This window comes from Gambusia affinis, linkage group LG14 (genome assembly GCF_019740435.1).
Source record: "Gambusia affinis linkage group LG14, SWU_Gaff_1.0, whole genome shotgun sequence".
Classification (NCBI taxonomy): Eukaryota; Metazoa; Chordata; class Actinopteri; order Cyprinodontiformes; family Poeciliidae; genus Gambusia; species Gambusia affinis.
The window spans coordinates 10,484,600-10,501,748 of NC_057881.1; the positions used below are offsets into that span (position 1 = coordinate 10,484,600).

General features: G+C 38.1%; 1 protein-coding gene across 10 annotated transcripts in view; it reads right to left on the reverse strand.

The window, feature by feature from the left end:
- Nucleotides 1-17,149, reverse strand: part of akap9 (A kinase (PRKA) anchor protein 9) — a 91,157-nt gene that overhangs the window by 24,393 nt on the left and 49,615 nt on the right. For 6 of the 10 annotated variants that reach the window (XM_044137632.1, XM_044137633.1, XM_044137627.1 and 3 more), the window contains 9 exons: nt 14,235-14,397; nt 12,191-12,285; nt 10,821-10,938; nt 9,614-9,652; nt 7,891-8,123; nt 5,929-6,048; nt 3,485-3,508; nt 1,938-2,114; nt 296-400 (listed from right to left, as the gene is read on the reverse strand). In XM_044137632.1, the coding sequence (XP_043993567.1) occupies nt 296-400; nt 1,938-2,114; nt 3,485-3,508; nt 5,929-6,048; nt 7,891-8,123; nt 9,614-9,652; nt 10,821-10,938; nt 12,191-12,285; nt 14,235-14,397 (1,074 nt within the window). The remainder of the gene's footprint in view (nt 1-295; nt 401-1,937; nt 2,115-3,484; nt 3,509-5,928; nt 6,049-7,890; nt 8,124-9,613; nt 9,653-10,820; nt 10,939-12,190; nt 12,286-14,234; nt 14,398-17,149) is intronic. The other 4 variants (XM_044137634.1, XM_044137630.1, XM_044137629.1 and 1 more) reach the window with 3 other exon arrangements.

A 17,149-nucleotide genomic window follows, 5' to 3' on the forward strand; every position in this document is an offset into this window, starting at 1 on the left:
GGGAAGAAGGGAGGAAGGAAGGAAGGAAGGAAGGAAAACCTAACGTATTTTGTGAATCCATTAACGAGGAGAGACAGACGGACGAATGGATCAAAAAAATAGATAAATGAGCTGATGGATGGATGAGCAGAAAGGAGGATAGAGTTATGGATGGATGGATAAACAGAGTGATGAATGGATGGGCGTCCAGATGACAATGTGTTAGAGTGATTAACTTATTTCCTAATAAACAAACACTCACCATGTGATTGGTTTTAATCTGAGACGTTTAGTAACTGTCCGTTTCCTCCCTCACCTCTTTCTCTTTCCTCTCCAGAGCTTCTCTCTCCGTCTGAAGCTGAGCCTCCAGTGTGGAGTGTTTCGTCTCAGTGATGGATGCATGCTGCTTCTTTGGTTCAACCTGTGAAGGAAACGACACGGCTCAGCAGCCATTTTCAGGTAGTCTCGGCTCCATTGGGGACCAAAGATGCAACAAGGGGTTCTTGTACAGCCAATCTTATCCACCTAAAGCAAAGGTCTAAAAATCAGCCACTGTCCTCTCTTTCTCTCTCATCAGACAGGTTTGACTGACAGTTAACAATAGTCAACCCCACTGTTGCGACTTTTTTTAAAACTATATTTATCATAATTTCCAACAAAAAAATTGGTTTCTGTGAAAATTGGAATCGGTAGGTCAGGCTTTGGAAATATCAGTGATCGGCCAGAAAAGTGCAATCAGTGCAACACTACTCACAACAGGTTACATATTCAGCTCCTGTGGTTCACTTTCACATGGCATTGTGTCAAACAAACCAAACCCTTGGAAAAACCTGTCCCCCTCCTCACCTGTGGAGGCGCTGCATTTAGAACTACTGAAGGAAACAACACAAAAAACGTCAGAAGACGACAGGAGCGCAACTTTCTTTTTCACAAAATGTAAACAAAAATGAAGTGGTGTCAGAATTTACCGGTTGTAGGATTTCTCTTTTGTCTAAAAGACCACGAGTCACTTATCCTGCACATGTTTGTTTTGGTCGTATTTACCCAGAATCCCCTGAGCCATAGTCTGCTTCCTGCTTTTTGAGCCAGGGCTTCCCCCAGGGCTTTATAAGCCTGGCGTTCCACCAGGGTAAGAATTAACTGTTTGTTATAGTTTTTATACACCAGTTTCTGTAACCACTGCCGATCTTTACTGGTCTACAAACTAAGAACAACAACAAATAAAGTAAAATTAAATTTTGGACATTCTAATTAGGATGAAACACCTGAAGCAACGTTTTTTTTGTTTTCCCTTTTTAAGACTTCACAGTTGGTGTTTAGGTATTGTTAATAATATCTTCCAATAAGACATAATTACCTAGTCAGATTTTAAATTAATTTTTTTAAATTTGCACTCCTACCATCAGGCCTTGCAAGTTTTCTGTGGGAAACCCTGTGAGCGGTTTCCGTTCAAACCGAACCGAGAACAAGGCTTTTAGACAAAGCAGAGTTCACTTTTTTGGAGAGTTCGGTTTCATACTCAAACAGAAACGACCCAGAATTTCTAGACAAACAAACTGGAGTTTGATTAAAGCGGACCAAGCAGGGCTGGTGTGAATGCAGACTTCAGGTATGCACAGAAAAGCGTCAAAGAAAAACCTCCTGCAGCAATCAAACAACAGCCGGCTGGTTGCTGCAAAATACAACTAATTAATCATCTGTGCTGCTTTTAGGTTCACTCCTCCTCCCACAACCATCAGTAGACACTGGGGGGCAATCTTAACAACTGCTAGCCTCTAACTGGGCGACAGCAACTGAAGTAGACCCACCCATACATTGTTCTCCCTCTCTCCTCCTCCAGCATGCTCCCTCTCACACACACGCACGCATGCACGCACACACGCACACACACACACACACACACACACAGCACTACCATTCAGACTCAACCTTCATCTCCCTCTTCCCCTCCTCCTAACCTTCTCCTGGGTCTCCGCGCTGGCCAGCAGGGCCTGCTCCAGCTCGCGGATGCGGCTCTCCAGCTTTTCAATCTCTTCGTCGCGCTCTCCCAACTCACGACGCAGCTGCTCAGAGCCGAGCAGCAGCTCACTGCAGCAATCTGCCTTCTCCTTCAGCTGGGCGCTTAGCTGCTCCACCTGGTGAGGAGGAGAGGGAGAGAGAGAGAGACGGAGTGACACAGAGGAGGAGGACTGTTTGATCAGATCCAAGTCGCTACAGCGTAGCCGATACATGTGCAGTTAGCGGGGAGGTCAGCTGATCCACCTGAGAAAGGAGGTGGTGGGGGTTGGTGTGAGAAAACGTGCAGGGATGGAGGCAGGGAGAGAGACGTGAAACCACAAAGAAGTTAAGAGAGCAACGGAGGGGAAACGATCCACCTGTGAAAGCAAAGACCATCAATATAGAGGAGGAGAGAAGTATAGTTTTAATGTGCTGATTTAAATCTAATGTAAGGGAAAAGTGTATTTTATTAAAGCTGACTTACTTTAAGTGCTGTCAATTGATTAAAATATTTAATAATAATATTAATAATAACAGTAATAGATTTTATTTATAATGCCTTTATATCTTTAGATCTCAAAGGGCAGGAAACAAAAGCAAAACAAGTAATTTTGATGGATAAAAATAAACAAATAAGAGATTAAAACCAATTTCTAAGAAAATGAACCAAGAAGATCAATCACACTCCACTGCTGTGATTAATCACCATGAATCACTATGTTTAAACGTGAAATGTAAAAATGCATGTTTTCAAAAAAAATGTTTTATTGTCTCAAATTACACATCTCAGTTATCCAGGTTTTCATATTCAAGGTTTACCAAAAGTAATTTTGTTTCAAATGAAGAATAACTCTTTGGTTGCATGTCCATCACAAGGTTTTTTGGGAGTTTTTTTAAAGATTGTTTTGTCCCACTTTATCCACAAATAAGTTTAAAAATAAAAGGCTACAACTGAAAAAACTTCAATTGGAAAATTGTTCATCAAATATGTTGATGAACAAGAGATGCAAATATGTTGCAAATATGTTTGTATGTTTAATTTTTCCAGATAATTTACTTATTTCACTTGAGAATAAGGAAAGTCAGAAGCAAGTTTCTTTCTGTCTGAGTACTGAGCTTTTCTTATTTGTTTTTTTGTCTTTTGGAAGATAAATAAAATTTAGTCAAAGATTTAGTGACAGCTTGCTCATTTATGCATAGAGACAATTGTCTAAAACTGTGAAGTCTACAGATGGCTCTTGAGTAACTTAACTTTTAGTCTAAAACTTTCTCAAAGTCCATAGCAACAGCAAAAAAAAAAAAGAAAAAATATTAAAATGCATGAGTAGGGAATTTTTTTTGTCTTTTGAAGAGGAAAAATAATTAGCAGGAAAAGAGGGTGACGCAGAGGGATTTTTCTAACAAAGCTAAGAAAAAGGGAAACCAGAGGAAGTTCGGAAACGGGTCAGGATGACTAGAAATGCACTAAATGTTTGCAGAGGAGATGAGATGCAGCTAGAAGCAATACCTTCAGGATTACTCCATCCACCTGCTAAAGCCACAGGAGAAAGGAGGCAGAGGCATAATGGACCACAGGATGGAGAGTTCAAGGGCGTGAGGGAAGCAGAGGCAGAAAAAAACCTTATGATGAAAAACGCTACAGAAATCTGCAGATTAAAGACAATTCAGAAAGGAAAATTCAGAATATCTAACTGAGGCTAAAGCAGTGGCAGATGACAAAACAAAATCTAAAAGATGGTGACAAAAATCTGAAACGTATATGCACATATTCATGATACCGAAAATGAATTGGATCATATTTTTGGAAAAGCAGATTGCATATGTTTTTAATCTTAAAGAATAGACTTCTAGGTGGATGTAACTGTTTATTCTTCAATAAACTTCGCTACTTAAAAAATAAGTAGCGAAACTTGTCTTGGAAACAAACTGCAGATGGCAATAACTTAATCTTTTAAGGTGAGGAGATGATAGCTACATTTCTCAATCCCCCTGGAGGACTGGATGTCTCGATTAAAGGATGATGGTGAAGGACAAACAATGATGAAGAGTAAATTTAATATGCAACACATAAAAGCAAATCAGAAATTGTACAGCAAACCCAAATCTGACATTTTGTTGCAGCCTAATGAACGCATCTTATTTTATTCCTATTAAAGACTCATCTGCTTCTCCAATAAAACAAAGGTGTTCATAAATTTCCACCAGTAATTCAGAGCACTTATAAAATCAAACAGCAGCGATCCATTAAAGCAGGAGTGTCAAACTCATTTTTGTTTTTGGGTCAAATCATGATCATGAATGATCTTAAAGGGCCGGTTGTGCCAGAAAGTTTTGATAAAACCTGTTCAAACTGTTAAAATATCAATGAATTCCTGGGGCGTGCTGTGGTGGCGTAGAGGGTAGCGCGGCCCACATTTGGAGGCCTTGAGTCCTCGACGCGGCCGTCGCGGGTTTGATTCCCGGACCCGACTGACATTTGCCGCATGTCTTCCCCCCTCTTCTTCCGCCCTTTCCTGTCAGCTTACTGTCATATAAGGGACACTAGAGCCCACAAAAAGACCCCCTGGTGGGGAGGAAAAATAAATAAATAAAAAAATCAATAAATTCCTAAAATTAAATATTATTGAACATCTTTTCAGTTCCTCCAGGATTTTGTCATTCTTTTAGTAATTATTTTTTTTGCAATAAAAATAGTTTGTGGTGGTGCGTGCTCCGGTGGTGTAGAGGTTAGCGCGCCCCACGTTTGGAGGCCTTCAGTCCTCGACGCGGCCGTCGCGGGTTCGATTCCCGGACCCGACGACATTTGCCGCATGTCTTCCCACCTCTCGTTCCCCCTTTCCTGTCAGCTTACTCTGAAAAAAGGGACACTAGAGCCCACAAAAAGGACCCCCTGGTGGGGAAAAAATAAATAAATAAATAAAAGTTTGTGGCGCTAATGTAGAAATATTTGCAATATTTGCGCTTATTTATGACAGTAAATGCAACTTTTTATAACTCGCTGTATCAGTGACGTGCGTTGAGGTTCATGGCTGGTGAGGCACTGACTTAATCAAAATCATAATCACCCCCTGCATGTTACTGTTTACATATGGAAATTTCGGACATGTGGACAACACTGAAGGGCAAAAAGACTACACTTTCTAACTGGAGGGAGTGATTGATACAATTTGGCAGTAAACAGATAAAAACGACATTCATTTGATTCATAACATGATATTTAAGCACATTTAGTGTGGAAAAAAAGAAGAAAAAAAAAAAAAATCAGACATTATTTTGAGACAGATTAAATGCAACCAGAGTCTAAAGAACTCATTTCTAAAAGCAAGAAATGCTTTTTCAGGACACAAAAAAACCCCAATTCTTCTTTGGCTTGTTGGAAAAGAACAAAAACTAAAATGTTTTTGAATATTTCTGGTGATAAGCAACTTATTCAAACACTTCAACATTCCTCTGTGCTGTAAATCATTGATCTCCTGTAAACGTCTGACAACAAAAACCAGCATCATAATAAAATCCTTCGGTTCATCACCAACCTGCTACCTTCGCTAGCTTACTGCTTGTTGTCAAATACATAATAATATAGCAAATTATTAAACGCTTTTTAAGATAAAAGCTAAATCTGCTGACGCTACAAGTAAAAAAAAAAAGAAAACAGTAAAGCTGAGACTCAAAATAAGTGGAAATACTAAATCTTTTATCACATCTATAAAAACAAAAAAACAACTTAATTAGGTTTGATATCATCTTGTATCTGATAAAATTAAACAAACCATTACCCAACACAGAAACCACAAGCGTTCAAAAGATCAATCTCTCCGTCGGTGTCAATGTTGTCACTATTTGGTGTCATTTTTGAGCCAACAAAGGAAGTTCTACCCATCCTGTTGCTCTGCAGTCATCACTCACGCAAATCTGCACTCTGCCAGAGAAACTGAGCTTTCCTCCTGTTACCTCTTGGTTTCGTTGCTCAGAACCAAGCTGGAGCTTCTGCGGGTTTTTCAGCTGCTGCTCCAGTTTCTGGATCTCCTGCTGGAAAACGTCCCTCTCGTGTTCGCGGTCCACAGCTTGCTCCTGGACACCGATAAAAACACAGACGAGCAACAGATAAAGGAACAAGAAAACAGACTCACAGGAAACAGCAGAGATGAATAATTATGATGTCGGCGTTCTTGTCACACAATCATACGATTTGACCTTAAGAAATGTAAATGCTCCATTAAACTGCAACAAAAGGCTTTCATAATTTATTTGAAATTAAATGATTATTTCTTTACTACACAGCTAACTACAAATGTAGCAGTAATTGTGTCGAATTAATATTTTAAATAAAAGAAAAATGGTTAAACTTGCTGGAAGTTTCTTTATGTTAAAAGGTGAGTTTATTTTTCTTCATTGTTGCTACATGCTAGCTCTGTAACAGCTAGCATGTTGCTACAAATCAGTGAATCAATGCAAACTGCTGGGTTTCCTTAGACAGAAATCTTTTTAACCAAATTGAATAATAAACAGAACTTTATTGCATTATTTGATAATAGATGTAATAGACTGTGAATCTGTCTGCTTGGTTGGGTTGAATAGATTTTATATAATAATAAAATGAATGTTTTGTTTGTTTATTGTACATTGCTTTGAGCCACAGTTGTTGTGAATTGGTGCAATAAATCTGAAATGAATTGAATTAAACTGTTGCATAAATTTTATAATTTAATACTAGTCTAACTTCACTCAGGGGTTAAGAATTACAGATGACATATTTTGCATTTCAGGTTTTTGTTGCTAAATACTTGTAACTTAAATTGTAATCCAGAATAATAAGAAGTTGGTAGTAAATAGTTATATTTTACTTGAGTAATTTTTTTTTAGATAATAAAAGGACAATTAGATGTAGTTTTTCTACACTACACTTTCAGCTTTTTATTTGACTTATTTATGACTACTCTTAAATAAAATTTCAGGATACTGTACAAACTATGAGTAACTTCAGTGACTAAGGAACATAAATGCAACAAGTGTTCAAGTGAGATCTCTCATTTTTACAAAAGCTGCTCGTTCTGTCGGTCAAAAGGATCCAGTAAATACAACAGATCATCACAGGAAGTACTCTATTCGGTTCCAATAAATACATTACCTACTCTAAATACTGGTTTCAAAAGATTTATGTTGAATTAAATTGGTTTGGAATTTTTTTCTTCTACCTACATTTGTTATTTATGTACAGATTTCAATCTTTAGACATCGATGCCGCTGTTATCGTCTGGGGCGGACATTGTGGTTTTAATCAATACAAAAATTTTGAACGCATCTCTGCTTTCTAGTTTGTTCTTGGATATTTTTGCAATCTAAAAGGAAAAGTTATAAAAATGATAAAATATGCCATTTACTTTAACAGCTCTCACACCTGCAGCTAAGTTCAATCACTGACCATAACAACTGATGAAAAAGTGTGTACAGCTGCTTTAGGGTTAGAAAACATTCTTTTCAGAGCGCTGTTGTTGCATCATCATCTCTGATCCAGTTTGGTCGGTTTTGTTGCTTTGCTGCTGTTTTAATAAGCTCTCTAAAAAAATTTGATTTATAAGGAAGTATTTTTTCCAGAGAAAGGTGTGTACCTTCACAAAGTAAAGTCAAACACAGAGCAGAAAAGGGCAGTAGTTAGTTTTTAGATCTCTGTCGATGTAAATAAGATCACTGGATAAGATCAGCTACACGTGTCGTCCAATCACCGATCTCCCACAATTAAGGAAATCAGTGCTGATAAATCAGCTGGCCTATAAATCAGTAATTCTCCACTACAAGCATTTTCAGGACCCTTTCTGTACACAAGATCTGGCAATGCATTTAAAACCAGGAACTGAAACTTTACCTCTTGTGAAATAATATTAACACAACATTAATATTTTGTTGGATGCTTACGTCGAGAAACTTCTTGTTTTTCTCCAGCTGTTTCTCCAGGGCCTGAATCTGCTGCCGGAGGTCACTGGTCTCCGTCGTCTGGGAATGCTCCAGCTCGATGACTCTGTTCACCTGCTCCTCCAGCTCGTACTCCAGCTGCTTCACCTGCTTCAGCAGGTCGGTGTTCTCCTTCTCCGCCTGCCGCTGAACCTCCACCTTCTCCTTCATCAGCTTCTCAGTTTCCTCCAGCAGGTCTGCGCGACATTGTGAGGACGGACGGGACGTCCGGCATTAATACCAGCTGGTTAGCTTCTCAGAGAGACACCGAGATTAAGATCTGAGATGGAACTGAAGAGTCTGAAGATGGTGACATTTAATCAGATTAAATGCAGCTTTTGCTTTTTGACATTGTCTACATCTGTCTTATCTGTTTCTAAATACTTCAAAAAGGTCTGAAAAAATGGCAGACATCAAACTCTTCCAACATCTCAGTCAAGTTCCCAACACAAAACCCAGTTACCAGTCATTAACCACCATGATCCCCAGCATCTCTTCGCCCATTGCTGCCACCAGTAAATACCCCACACTGGATCAAACCCCACAGGATTAGTGCCACAGTGACAGGAGGATAGAGTGCAAAATGACAGGTCAGACACAGTTTACATGTTGCATTGTCCATGCCTAATAAGCTTTAACGAGGAGAGGAGAGGAGAGGAGAGTTACTCCTGATCAGCCAATAATTTCATTCAAGGAAATGCTGCAAACAGCATAGATGCTTACAAAAAGATAGAGGACATGATGATGTAAGGTGCTTTGCAAAATTGTTCATAAAATTAAACTTTGCTACATTTTTGTCATATTACAATCACAAACGTTGATTTATTTTATTAGGATTTTAAGTGATGGATTAGGGCTGCAAAGTATTTGAAAAGGGTGAAATTGTAACAATCTTTTAACACATTTTGCTCTTTATTAACTTTCTCCATCAGATATAATACATCGCACCTGAAATACACAAGACGACTAAATATTGCTTCCAAGTAGGGTTGAAATTATTCATTGCATTAATTATGATGAATCGATTGTTGAAATACTCTGCAACTAATTTACTGATCGATTGTTAACTGGAGTAAAAAAAAACTAATTGATGAAAGAACATCTTATTCAAAGCAGTAATTAAGCCCAAACTGTAAAAAATAAACACATTTTGCATTTATGATAAAAAAAAAACTGTAAATATATTCTACCCAAAACTCCTAAAGTGACAGTTTTAGCTTCACCCAATACAAAATATGCAAAAAAAAAAAAAAAAAAAAAAATTTAAAAATCTTTTACTGTCCCATTATTAATTGGTTTATTGTAAAAAATAATCTGTAAGGATAACCTCAGAAGCTCTGATTTTTACTTGATGTTTGATGCTGTAATGTGACAAAATGAGGAAAAGCTTACAAATAATTTTGCAAAGCAGTGCAAAAATGCCTACAGATTGTTTTTATCATGCTAAAGTGGATGCCAACACTGACTCCGGCACATTAAACGGGACAAGAATCAGTCAAGACACAAAGCTGCAGCAGAGGTTAGTTAGTGACTGTTTTGAGTGGGCTTGTGAGCCCATAAGCAAGCAAGCTTCAAGCTGTGTCGATGAGTTGCTGGATCAAGGGTTTGAGAGATGCACCATCACTCAGCCAGACGACTTATTAGGACAGACAGAGACATGACCGAGCCGTGCTCAAAGTGGACACACCTGCTTCAGGTGCTGCAACCATTGCAGCTTCAACTAGGCCTACAGGAGGATGAGAAAGCACACAAGAGTTTAACATGCTCTGGTTCCTTTTGCCATGAACAGGAAAACTGTCAGGTTCAGAATGAAGGAAAGGTGAAGAGAGGAAGGCTTTCTTTTTCCCTAAAAACTGCAGAAAAAAGGTGATGTGAGGAGGAAGGTATTGAAGAAACCCTTGTTTATGATTTTAATAGCAAAATACTCACCATTTATGAGAAAATGTAAGGAAGTAACACCTTTTTTATTAAATGGGGGCAACATAGTGTAAAATTAGAATAAACATACATCAAAATTAAAGTTAACTATTGAGAAAAGTAGAGTTAAAAGACTGAGAAACCTTAAAATATATGACACGAAGGTGTCAAATCCCATCACTAACATGGACACAAAAGCTGGCTGGGAAAGGTGAGAGTTCATCTATTAAACTCACTGAAGATGAATAGATAAACTAATAGCAGGAGTATATTTATTATTTTATAAATGTATTTATGAGCCTGCCTCTATAATTAAATTTAATATAATTTCAGATTTTGTACAACCCACTTGTACAACCCACAATAGCCCACTTATAAAGTGGGCTATTATTTAGAAAGTTAACTTTCTAAACTACAGAAAAGTTATTTGTTGAAAAATTTAACTGAAGATATCCGATAGTAACTCTGCTGTCATGTTAGAATTACCAATATTTTATTTGATCAAATTTTCTTATATGATTACTTAATTAACTGAGAAAAATCAATAGAATGCTGGATTACTAAAATATTTGTTTACAACAGCCCTAATATGGGTATTTCTTTATGTTTCTGGTAGAACCATTGCTTATTCTGCTTTCTAAATGAAAGCAATAAAATATTTGAAGTAAAGAAACTTAGAACTAATAAAATAATTACTATGAGGTTTTGAGGTTTGGTTGAAGAAACCACAATTAAAGCAAATCCTTTAAATGAAAATTGTAGGAAAATCTTGAAACTAACCTACTGTAGGTGAATAATTCACAGGCTTTGCCTACAATTCAACTAACAATTTACATTTCACTGTAAATAACTAACTCTTGATCTTGTCTAAAAGCTGAATAAACACTTTTTCCTTTGCGCTGCAGGTAAAAGAAGGTAACTTTGAGTCACCACAGCCTTGTTAATCTGCCCCCTCTTTTCGTTGAGGTGATACATACACAGCTCGCGTGGCCCTGCGTCTTCCCTCATGGCATCCTGTTGCCGTGACAGCAGCTCGCGCTCCTCCAGCATCTGAAGCCGCTCCTGCTCCAACTCATGCAGCCGACTACTTGTTACCTGAGGGGGAAATTTAAAAAGAAAAATAATATATGAGGAGCTGAGATTTGTATGCTTGCTGCCACATGTTGTTGTACTCTCAGGAAAAAAAAAAAAGAAAACGACAAGTTTTTTTCTGCTTGAAAAGTCAAAAGCAGATTTATTTAGAATCAAAGAAACAAATTTGATAATATCGGAGGAGATTTTGTCACATTTTTTTTTTAAATTTTGAGACCTGAATGCCACACTCAGGCTCAACGTATTTATTCTAACCAATAGAGAGAAGATAAAATTTGCGGCCAACATTAGATCAGAAGCTTCTGCCCCACCGTTACCGACGGAAACAGAAAGGTGGACGAGCTGTCAGTTACCGGTTGCTACGGTAACCACCAACTGCCAAAAGGAGCATAGCCTGACATAGCAATAAATGCAGGCAGGAGAAAGTAACTTTTTTGACTAAACAAAATAAAGTTAAAGAATAAATAAACCAATTTTTAAAGCTCTTTTACACATGTCCTACTCACTCTTTACTATGTATTTTGTGTGTTATCACGCTTGAGATTATACATCTGCTTTCCTTTAGCAAAGGAACAGATAATGACATCTAGTTCAACTTGACGCCAGCTGAATTTTTTCTTTTTATTTACTTTTTTTTTTTTTAAGAAATGCTAAATTGTATCAAGTACAATAGCATTTATGTATGACACGGTTTAATCAGAATTTGACAAGCTATCTAACAAAAAAATGTTAAAACGTTAAATAAAAATCAAATGCCAATATTTAGTGCCGTTTTTAGCGGCACGTGGTGTTTAAAACTTAGTTCTCTTGGACTCGAGGTGTTTTGTATTTATGCAAATCTTGAATTCTTGCCAAGATCCTTGTGAGTCAGCAGCTAAACATCTACCGTTTTAGTTATCACATGCCAGGGTTTCCCTCAGTGTATTATAAGCCTGGTGGACCACCAGGTTATACTTGAGCCCCCACCAGGCTTAGCATTGTTAATTTATTAGTTTTTTGTTTTTTTAATTTTTATGAGTGCCCTTTTTAAGACTTTAGAGTTGCTGTTTAGGTATTAATCTTCAAACCTTCCAAAAAATGAGTAACTTTAAATAATATTTTCAAATTTTCTGTCAACTTTAGACATTTTTAACTCAAAAACAAGGCGGGGTGCTGGATGAATGACCTAGCTCCCTGAGCACCAGGCTTAGCAAGTTTTCTGGGGAACACTGACATGTCGTTTACTTGACGGTGTCTCCCCCTCCCTGCAGCTCACCTGCAGCTCTTGCTCGAGGCTCAGCTGGAGCTCTTCCTTCTGACGCAGCTGCTCCTCCAGCGCAGCTCGTTCTCCCGTGTAGCCATCTATGAGACCTGCGAGAGAAGTACGCTTAGAAAAAAGGCAGCAACTCATACACATTCGCAAAGAAAGAAAGAACCTCATGTGTTTTAGTTCAGCTCTCTTCTTTGTTACAAACACTCAACAGAAGGATTTGTTGAGTGAATTTTCATCAGCTCCCCTACAAAAACCCAAAATCTTACCAAGTAGCTTTTTAACAAGATATAGAAGTTTGTTTTAAGTAAATAATGTTTAACTTAAAATTTTGAACATTTTCCCCATGTTATAAGTTAAATTATCTGCCAATAGAACAAGCACTATTTCCTCAATATTAAGGAATTATTTACTTAAAACAAGCCTCTTGCTAAAAAGTTACTTGTAAGTTAGTTTTGTCTTATTTCAAGCGTATTAAGATATTTGCACTAGAAACTACACCAAAATTACTTGGTAAGATTTTGTGTTTGTGCAGTGTAACCTTTTCTGGAAGCTTTGTGCTACTAACCTATTAGTGTACGAAATATATTTAAACCGAATAAAATTAAAAATCTTCAGAATTCTGCAAAATTGTTTAAACTTCTAGATTTTTTTTTTAGCTATATACACCATTCCAACTTTAACAAGTCACAAAACAAATTATAATTCACTTTTTTCTCGTCTTGTACTACCGTAGCTTGTAAAATCATATTTTTAGTTTTAAGTACAAAATGCTAGTTGTTATTCATTTCTATAAAATATACTGCCTGCTATCACACCTCAGTTTTCAGGAGTATGAATAGACAACAGGACAAAAGATTGATGCAAAGTTTGCCTTGGGAGGGATCTCTGTCAGGTGTCCGATGTAAGTAATTCAAGACTAAAAAAACATCATACACCAGCTGCAGAGAGCTGTGTTGGAAAACTACAAATTTACTTAATTAATAGTTAAGTTATCAGCCGCAGTATCCGATTATCTTGTGCTTTAATCAGGTCATGTTTGTGACACTTAACATGTTCCATCTGTAGGAATAAAAATCCTCTTTCAAGGTTAAATTCAATTTAAAGCTCAAAACCAGTTTGAAAATGCCACACCCTGGAGTTTTAACTTGATCTTCCAGCACAATAGAGCAGATATTTCTTTTTCAGATCACTGTGCAACAAGCCCAGCAGAAAACAGCACTCCTAACTAGTTAATGGAGCATCAAAGCTCAACATTCAGACCAGTTTTCATTTCACTCAAGACTTGGCTTACATGGGACATTTTTTAAAGGAATACGGTGTAACAGGTTCCACAAAAACACCAAAGTGATCATTCACAACACCACTCTAATACAGATAAAATATTTTAAACAAAAGCTACAGCCTTCTACTCTTTTTGAACGGCTTTCTATTTGTTTTTATGACAGAGGTGCTCCTCTACAAGATTACAGAGTAAACAGAGAAACAGGATCCCGGTATTATAAAGGACAAGCAAAGATTAGGAAGAGCCATAAAGTCACTGCTGCTAAGTCCATCTGAAAGCGAAAGAGAAGGAAATATTCTTGATCTGTGGGATTTACAGAACATAAAAACCAAAGAAGAAAGCGTCTGAAATTGATCTGGTGCAGCTGATTAATTTCAGTCCAACTGCTACATAATTATAAATTCATAGTTAACTTTTAAAAAATTCTGATTCATATTCTGCATTATTCCTTAAGAATTAACTTTCTTAAAGTGGATTAAAAACAGCAATAACCAATGGAAAAGGGATTTAAGAAAAAGCTATTAGAAAAAATCCAAATGATTCTGATTATATAAAACATTTCATCATTTTTATGATAGTGTATTCCCATAATTTCTCCAAATAACCAATGGCAAAGAAAATAAAGCAGAGGGAAGGGATGAAACTCCAATGAGTGAGTAAGAAATTAACTTTTAGTCTTGGGAGCTGGTTATTCTTCATGCTTGATGTAAACTTTTCTCCTCAGTAAAATCTGGTTGTTATTTCAGATAAAAATAAGAGTCGAACCCTCAGCACGGTGGAGTTCCAGAGCCAGCTGCTCCCGGGCTCGAGCCTCCTCCGTCGCCCTCTCCTGCAGCTCCTCCTGCTTCTGCAGCAGCTCCGTGATCTCCTGGTTGTGGCGGAAGGACTCCCGCATCAGCTCAGTCTGGGTCATCCGGGCGTGCTCCAGCTGCAGCGAGAGACGGAGGACAGAGTGTCACACGACACGGGAATTTAGAGACCACAAATGCTTTATCTTTGAAACTGACACCAGTAAATTTAATGCTATAGTTAGGATTTGTTAATATTTAATCGATTATTGCAGATATTCCCATAATCTGACATCTATTGAAGTCATTTCCATTCAAAGTGTGTAAGTATAAAATATGTCAAATGCAAACCGGTAATGATTAACGCAGAGCAGCAGAAACAGCAACAGGAGATAAAACAAATGATCGACTCTGTAAACGAAGCAGTAATGATCCAAACAACCTTTACAAATTAATGTAAAAAATCCACTTAGAACCACAAGTAAATATCTACTATAGGAGATTTCTTGTCATTTTTAAAGAACCGCCATTTTACCTACAATTTTTAATATTTATAGTAAAGATGGATTTTTCAGATTTCAACTTAAAAACAGATCTGAAAGTATAATATTAGTACTTTTACTGTCTTTCTTTGTAGAAATTCAATCCAAATATGGTAGGAAAACACTGAAAACTGTTGAAAATGTAAGTTTTTTATTGCATCTAAATTTATATACAATCTTGGGTCTTTTTAATATTTAACGAAGAGTCATTGTGGACGGTCCAACGAGCCACCTACGGCTCCGGAAGAAAGCATTGTTTTCCAATGTTTGTGATAATCATCAGCTTTGTGTTTATTTTTGCTTAATTGAATCACTAGAAAAAGCTAATTCCACTTTTTGCTTCTCATGATCAACAGTCCCAGCAGATTTACCTCATATTTAATTAAATTGATTTGTTTTGCTTTTATTGTTTGTCCAAAATTAATCTTGTCCTAGGAAATATCAACTAATCTGTTTATTGGTCTCCCGTTTCCCCTCATCCGCGAACAACTAAACTAATCCATCAAAGAAATATGCAGATGAAAATTAATATAGATATACAATCTAAGTCATAGAATACCCATAAAGATATTAATCTAAGATATATCAGCTAAAAAATGTGTTTTAACTGTAAAGGTTTTGTAAACATTTCATTCTCATTTTTGAAAAAAAACAAACAAAAAACAATCTCATCATGTTCAGTTGACATTTTGTCACCTTCAAAAATACATTGCCATCACAAACGTTTTGGCGAAGCAACTCGTTTTACAAACTATAACAAACCCAGCTTACGTGCTGATTTAACGGCTTTGCAGTAGGATATTTTAACCATATCTGCACCATAAAACCTGTCAGGTGACAGAAGCAACGTTTTTCCTGATAAAAATACTTGGAAAAGATCATATTTAACCGGCATAAACCGCCTGCGCACTCATTTTCCATAGATTTTCATATCTCCCTGAGCAAAGGTCTTATTGTGATGATGTGAGAACTGGGAAGCGGTAATGTGAACCTGCCACAGAGGAGAAGTCATACGATCTTTCACCTAATGAATCAGGAGAGCTGCTGAGCGCCTACATGGAGACACATTCATCTTACATCACAACTATGTGCATGTTTGGACCTGAGCTGCAGAAAACAGGCCATGAAATGAACCTATGAAACATTCATCCTCACTCGCAGGTTAAAAAAATGCACAACCCCTCAACTTATTTATAATTTAACGCAGCAGTCTGGTGGTAAACTTACTGTATATGGAGGAGTGGGGAGGGAGATTTTAGATATGACTTTAAGAAGGTGACCATTAGTCCTGTGGTTCACATGCGAGATCTGAGTCTGGACCACCACAGCGTTTCTCGTGTTCAAGGTGCTGCACAGCGGGAAGGGTCGAGGAAGGGGTATGCGGGATTCCACCTCGTACACGTCTTGGTCCTCCCCCTCCAGCCACGTGCTTCTCTGCATGCTCGAGTTCCTGTAGGAGCGATAGGAATCCATGGCGGGCAAAACTTCCAGCCTTTCGCTTTCCTGCCCGGACTCATGAAAAAGGAGTTTCCGTCCGATGCGATCCGTCGGGCTCAGCCGGTTCGCTGCGAATGGGGAATAAAGTCCAGCGGGATATATGTTGTGGATAGCTCCAAGCAACTGTCTCTATGTGTTTTGTACACACATGCAGGGAGAGTAAACATCGTTTGGAGAAGGTGACATTCACGTCATCTCAATCACATGGAGCGTCAGGTGAGCTTGGAGAATAAAAATCCTTGAGGAAAAGGGAGAGTTTTTATAGTCCTACAATAAAGTGTCATCCTCTGCAGCAGGGTGAAGTCTGATCCAGGTCCGGACAGCTAAAATCCACTCCTGAACACGGGTAAACAAAAAGCAAAGCATTTCTTCCCTTCACCGCTCCTCGCTGCGTGTCGTCGCTGACCTTCTTTCCTCAGAGTGAAACCATATTATGCCGCTCAGTAAAGCTCACACCTCCCTCTGCTCTCCCCTCTCTCCGCTTTCTCTCTCGCTCTCTGGAGATTCATTAACAATACCGTGACGCTGCAGCAGCCCCGACCTGTATGGGAGCCTCCCAGGGGCCCCTTCTAATTGACCGGCCCAGGCGTCAACCGGGTGAGAGCGTAATGACAGCGCTCAGATCGGAAAGTCACTCACTCTATTCTTCCTCCCTACTTCCTTCAAAGATTCCTTGCATTACCAATCAACACAACCAGTAAGGTCACCAGAATGTTTCTGCTTAAAGATTAAAAACCACGTAGCTGTGAGAAGAGACTGCGTTTTCCTACTTCCTACTCTGAAACACACAGCAGGATCCTATCCAGAAAAAGTGGGAGGAGAAATCAGGTGTGGCTTCAATCCTTCTTAAGAC